The following is a 6,000-nucleotide window of genomic DNA, read 5'->3' as shown; positions in this document are numbered from 1 at the left end:
AAAGGTTGTCACACAGAGGAGGGCCAGGATCTCTTCTCGATCCTCCCAGAGTGCAGGACATGGAATAATGGGCTCAAGTTAGAGGACATCAGGAAAAACTTCCTGACTGTTAGAGAAGTACAATGGAACCAATTACCCAGGGAAGTGGTGGGCCCTCCCACACTACAGGCATTCAAGAGCCATCTGCCGGTAGGCTTTAAGGTGGATTCCTGCATTGAGCAGGGGGTTGGACTTGATGGCTCCTTACCCTATGATTTTATGATTCTATTGGTGTGAGACGCCAAATTCAGCAACCTGAAAGAATCCAGTTTCTTTTGGATTGTTCTTCATGGCCCAACCCTGAAATAACAAGATGACACACAGTAAGAACTAGGGACACAACTTTATTAATTACATTAACTTAATATTAGCATGATCTGCACAGTGAAAACCAGTGTGGGATTCTGATCCCTTAAAAGGGTGAGCATTCCTGGCCTTAGGAGCCCATTAAGAACAGTGCCCCTTCTACTGTGGTTCCAGACTGGAAGTGACTTCTTGCAGCCAGCTTGCTCTCATCATTGAGCCTGTCCATCATAGAAATCCACCCCCCACCCTTAAAATTGCATTGTGAAATTCCATTCTTTCAATTCCAATTTCTAACCAATATTTCACTTCAGCTGCACAGGTGGTGGAATAAAGAAGCTGCTGTTTCCTCTACCGCAACAATCCTCTTTGGAATTCATTCCATGAGGACCCAAAACTCACCAGGGGAACTTGCATAGCAAGAGCTGGCAAAAACACGTGTAGAGTGCCTGCCACTTCATTTCTCAGTATCCCCCTACCCAATCTTATCTTGGTACAGGGAAAAAGGACTAATTGGGATCAAGAGGTCAATATTCCCCTACTTAGATATTCTGATTATCCAGATATTTTAGTATCTGATAAGGACAAATAGCACGTCCAATTTAAACCAGATTATCCATTGAAGTTCCTTCACCAATCAGAACAAGAAACAAAAATTATTCTATGTAGGTTCTGCAGCTAAAAGGACCGAATTAACAAGTGCTTCCGTTTTGAATCAGCAGCCCCCTCTGAAGTACTCAGGCCTGCTCTGGATTCGACCCTCGTCGATTAAACATGCCCAGTCCTGGCAGCCTCTGTCCTGCTGGATGCATTAGGAACACACAGTCCGAGTTCTCGATTGGCGGTGAGTAGATTAGACGAGGCACTCTGCACATGCTCGAGGGACACCCTTTTAACGCTCCTTAACAGGTCGTCCACCCGGCGCCGATCTCGCGGCTTGGGCCCTGCCCGCTTTTCCCCAGCCTCTGGGGCGGGAGGCGCGTCGGGCCGCCAGCGAGCGAGGGCGGGCCGGCCGGCGGGCGGGCGGGGCTTGGCGGCGGCGGGGGCGTGTCCCGCCCGGGCTGCTGGCCTCTGGCGCTGGGGGCTGCGCGCCGCAGACGGCCGGAGCGAGCTGAGCCGGGCTGGCTGGTTGCGCGCTGGTGCCGAGCGAGGAGGCTGGGCGGAGCGGAGCCGAGCCGAGCCGAGCCGGGCGGGCGGGCGCGCGCTTTGCTCCGGGGCAGCCGCTCGCTCGCTATGAATGCGGCCCGGGCTCTGCTCTCCGCCGTGTTCCTCGCCTGCTTCTTCTGGGGCGATCTGCCCTGTTGCCAGCAGGCCACTATCCCCGCCGCCGCCGCCGCGCCGCCTCCTCTCCGGGAGTCCGCCACCAAGCTCCTGCGCAGCCGCCGGGAGGGCAAAGCGCCCCGATCGCCCCGGGACGGAGCAGCAGCAGCGCGAAAGGGACCGGTTGCCGCCGCCGCCGCCGAGGCGCCCGCGGAGCCCCACGAGTACATGCTCTCCCTCTACCGGACCTACTCCATCGCCGAGAAACTGGGCATCAACGCCAGCGTCTTCCAGTCCTCCAAAGCCGCCAACACCATCACCAGCTTCGTGGACCGGGGGCGAGGTAAGCGGCTCGGCGCAGTGCTTCGGGGGCAGCGGCCGCTTCCACTCCCCCTTGCCCGATCTCCCGGCGGGTCCTCCGGCGCTCCCTCGGGGGACTTGGGCCCCGCCGACGAGACCGCCCCAGAGGAGGCCCCGATTCCCGACCCCGACCGCTGCCCTCCTCCCCTCCCTCTCCGGGTTCCCAACCCCTCTTCTGCGCCCGCCTTTCGACCAGTACGCTCTAGGGCAGCCTTCCTCAACCTGGCGCCTCGCGGAGGCGTGGGACTACAACTCCCATCATTCCCAGCCAGATGGGAGTTGTAGTCCCAAACCTCTGCAAGGCGCCAGGTAGAGGACCTGCTCCAGAGCCCAGGTCTGACAGGGCGACTCCCTCCTTCCCTCGTTCTGCCTCTGTCTCTCCGCCTGCGCGCGTGCCGAAGTGCGCGCACGGGCTTTCGAGTCATTATTATTATTATTATTTATTTATATAGCACCATCGATGTACATGGTGCTGTACAGATAACACAGTAAATAGCAAGACCGACTTGATTTGGTGTAGACGGGCCTCGGGTTGGAGCCTGCCTCGCGTGTCCTTACCTGGGAGTAACCCCCCTTGAATGGGGTGGGGCCCGCTCCGGAGCCGCCACGCGTGGGTAGGCTCGGGCTGTCGCTCCTAGTACGAAGCGGCGCCTGAACCGGTCGGCATTCCTGTTGCTACGGCTGGCGAGGAAGGCTAAAGCGGGCTGGCCAAATGTGCGAATTTAAAAATAAATCGGTAATAGCGGAGGGCTTAAATGGGGTTCGAGTGTGCTCCTCTTCCTGTTATCTCCAAATTCCTATCAATACTTGGGTTTGAAATCCGCTCTCCCAAAAAGAAATGAACCCGATTTGAAAGGCGGGGGTGGGTGGGGTGGATATCACAGGCTCCTCTCGTTTGCCACACAGGTTGCCTTTTCAGGATTAGTCGAACTTCTCGCACCGGGTTCGTGGGCGAGGGAGGGCGGCCTGTTCGGAAGGCGTTTCTGCCAGATTTTTAAAAAAAGTATTTTTAAAATAAAGTCCGATGGGTTTTAAGTGCAGCCTACTTCGGAGCAAACGCAGAAGCCGTGGCTTTGAAGGTAACGGTCTCCGATTTGCTTTCGTTGAGCTTTGGGGATCTGCTTTTTGCTCTCCCTCGGGGCCCGATCCCGTTTGAACTATATTGGGAGGGAGGAGTTCGCTTACACTTAGGGTGGGTAGCGCTTACTCCGTTTTCATTACGCGTAAATCGGCTGCTGTTCCCTCCCACCTCTTTAATTCGAATCGTTAACCACAACGATTCGAATCCGAGGTGGGTGAGGGGAGAGATGACTTACAGCCCAATACTATCCATGCTCACTACTGAGCAAATCTCACCGAGTTTGATGGAGTTTACTCCTACGTGAGCGTGCAAACGGTTTGAAGGGGGAGGGGAGTTTCTTCTCCTCCTCCTTTTCTTCCCGTGTTTTGAATCTTACGCCTGGGAATGAGTCGCTTTCTCCTTCGCCACAAACGTAACCGAGTTCTGTTGTCCGCTATAGTCGCCGTGTAGGATCTACAGGCCAAAATGGATCCTGGATGGCCCGAAAATGGCTTGCTTTGGCAAAGGAGAGGGGCGTTCTCTCTCGCTGAAATCTCTTCCCCAAGCCAGAAACGATCTGCTGATTAATTGGTTGTAAATTTGGGCATCCGCCGTGCGCCGGATCTCTCGTTTCTTCTCCCACCTGTTCAGGTCTGTTCTGCTGCCTGCTTCCTCAGTGCCGGCTGCCGCCCTGACTGGGTCAGCGGGGTTCATGAGCTGGGGAAGTTTAGAGCAAACTTCCAAACCACCGGCTTACTGGGGTCGATTTTCAGAACAAATTAAAACAACAACCCCCCCAACTCCCCCCCCCCCCCGCGCTCCGTTCAGTTAAAAGCCCACATGGCTTCTCTATAGTTCTGTGAGCTGCTTCTTTTAATGTCTCCGCCTAAAGGACGTTACATCTCCGGTAAATTGGGGAGGAGGTGGTTGAAACCACCCCTAAAAATCTGGAGAAAACCTAGTGAACCTCGCTTATCTCAAAATGAGGCGCGGCTGTTTCCAGTCACCCCATGCGCTTTCCTAGTGTTGTGTATTTATTTTACCCCGGAGTAAATTGTTCATTTTTTTACCCCGCAGTAAGAAACTTGTTTTTTACCCCGGGGTCGTTCCCGCTCACCCCCCGCCCTACCGCAGAGGTTGCAGAGACAGGGAGGTTTTTCGGGTTGTCCCTATTCAGCTCTCCCTTGTCCAGGCTCAAAACGGGTGGCTCGTTGTGCTGTGAAGGGGACGAGGAAGGTGCCTGCGGGACCTCGGTGGCTCGTTGCAGATTCATAAGGGAACTTGGGCTTGGGGGGGGGGGGCTGGGGGGGGGAGACGCGCAGGGACCTCGGAAAATGTTGTTGGAACCGTGAGATGCGCCCCGTCCTAATGAGTGCCTGGTGCTGTTGGTGTAGGGCGTTATTCTCAGCTAGTTGGGAGGGTTGGTTAAAAGTCGGCTGCGAGCTGCCTCCGGCTGGAAGAGGCCACAAGGCGAGGTCGCCTCCAAGCCTTCCTTGTCGGGCTGGGTTCGGAAGGGCCCGCAGTGGTTCTCTTCCTTCCATGCGCGTGTAAATCCTCCAGCTTCTCAGCGAGAGAAAAGGACCTCCAATTCTGTCCTCACAGCCTCAAACGCCTCCTGCCTTTATGTGGTTCCTTTGCATTCCTGCTTGGACCAAAGCGCTCGTCTCGCGTTTCACACGCTCCCTTTGCAAGAAAAAAAAAAGAAGAGCGACATCTCGCAGGCGAGACCGGGTGGGCGCAGGGGACGTGTGAAGGAAGCCCTAAATACACGTAGACGCTCTGCTGGGATCTTCACGAGGACCGGGAGGCCTTTTTTTTTTGTTTGTTTTTGTTTTTTGGAGGGGGTGGGTGAGTGGGTTGGGAAAGGGACGGGGGCTGGCGGTGGCAGAGCCGGGCGAGGGGAGGGGAGAGGGCGATGCTACCAGGAGCCCTGGTTTGATGAAGGCAACGGCCTGCCTTTTTCCCCCCACTGATTTTGATTTGATGTGTCACAGGCTGTGACCTGGTGCTGGACCTTCTGCGGGTTGCTTAGCATCAAGCCACTGATTGGAGTATTTCAACTCAGTGATCTAATTGAGTGTTCATGTCATAACATATCAAATATTGTCTAGTCTCCCATAATGAAGGGGGACCCAGCCAATAGCGCCGAGCCAGGCAGAACTTCAAGAGAACTTCCGGTCCTCTGAAGTGGCAGCAGCGCCCCTCCCCCGCTTCTTTCTTTCTTTTTTCCTTTTTTTCAAGCCGCCCCCCTCCCTGTGGGCTCTCGCCCCCTCCCCCCCCAGCCCCCCCCCCCCGTTAATAGCCGAGATGGGCTGCTGCCGCTGCCGTAACCACCGCAAGGCTTCTGTCCAGTTCTTTGCAGACGAGCGAGCCTCTCCCCCTCGACTTCCCTCGCCAGGACGTGGGCTTCTCTCGGAGCCCCGCTTCTTCTTCTTCATCACCACCACACCTCTAGTTATCTAGAGCCGAATACCCCCAGAAGGGTAGCCGCGTTCAGTCTGTTGCAGCCCCAACAACGAAGAGTCTTGTGTGGCCTCCAAGACGAACACGTTTCTTCTGGCACAAGCCTTCCTGGACACCGTCCCGCCTCCATCCGATGCATTGACCCGACGGCGGGCAATCGTTTTCATGTCGATTTCAAGCCAACGAAAAGCGGGCGTCGGGCAGGGGTTTAATCATTTGGGGAAATCGGAGGCGGAATGGTCGTCCTTTTCTCTTCACCTCCCACCCCCACCCGCGAGGGCCAGGCCCGGGTAGGCAAGCAAGTGTTAGACGGGCCAGGAGAGAGCGAGTGAGGCTGCGATCTCAGCCCTCCTTCCCCGGGAACGCCAGGGGAGATACTTCGGAGCACAGGTGGCCGTCTAGGGTCGCGCCGCTAAGCTGCGCTTCCGAAATGGGAGAGAGGGCGCGACGCTGAAGTCAGCGGGACTTTGCTTGTGTGCTTTGGAACGGGGTGTTAGTTTTTTAAGAGAACGCCC

At 56.0% G+C, this 6,000-nt stretch overlaps 1 protein-coding gene across 1 annotated transcript in view; it reads left to right on the top strand.

Annotated features, from left to right (window-relative positions):
- The first annotated feature begins 1,541 nt into the window (after positions 1–1,541).
- The window catches only part of GDF6 (growth differentiation factor 6), a 28,722-nt gene continuing 24,263 nt past the window's right edge, over positions 1,542–6,000 (top strand). Inside the window, exon 1 of the mRNA XM_063130970.1 lies at positions 1,542–1,945. Within this exon, the coding sequence (XP_062987040.1) occupies positions 1,576–1,945 (370 nt within the window). The 5' untranslated portion in view covers positions 1,542–1,575. The remainder of the gene's footprint in view (positions 1,946–6,000) is intronic.

Source organism: Elgaria multicarinata, chromosome 7 (assembly GCF_023053635.1).
Source record: "Elgaria multicarinata webbii isolate HBS135686 ecotype San Diego chromosome 7, rElgMul1.1.pri, whole genome shotgun sequence".
Taxonomy (NCBI): domain Eukaryota; kingdom Metazoa; phylum Chordata; class Lepidosauria; order Squamata; family Anguidae; genus Elgaria; species Elgaria multicarinata.
The sequence above is the reverse complement of the archived record's forward strand: the minus strand, read 5'-3'. Positions and strand labels throughout refer to the sequence as shown.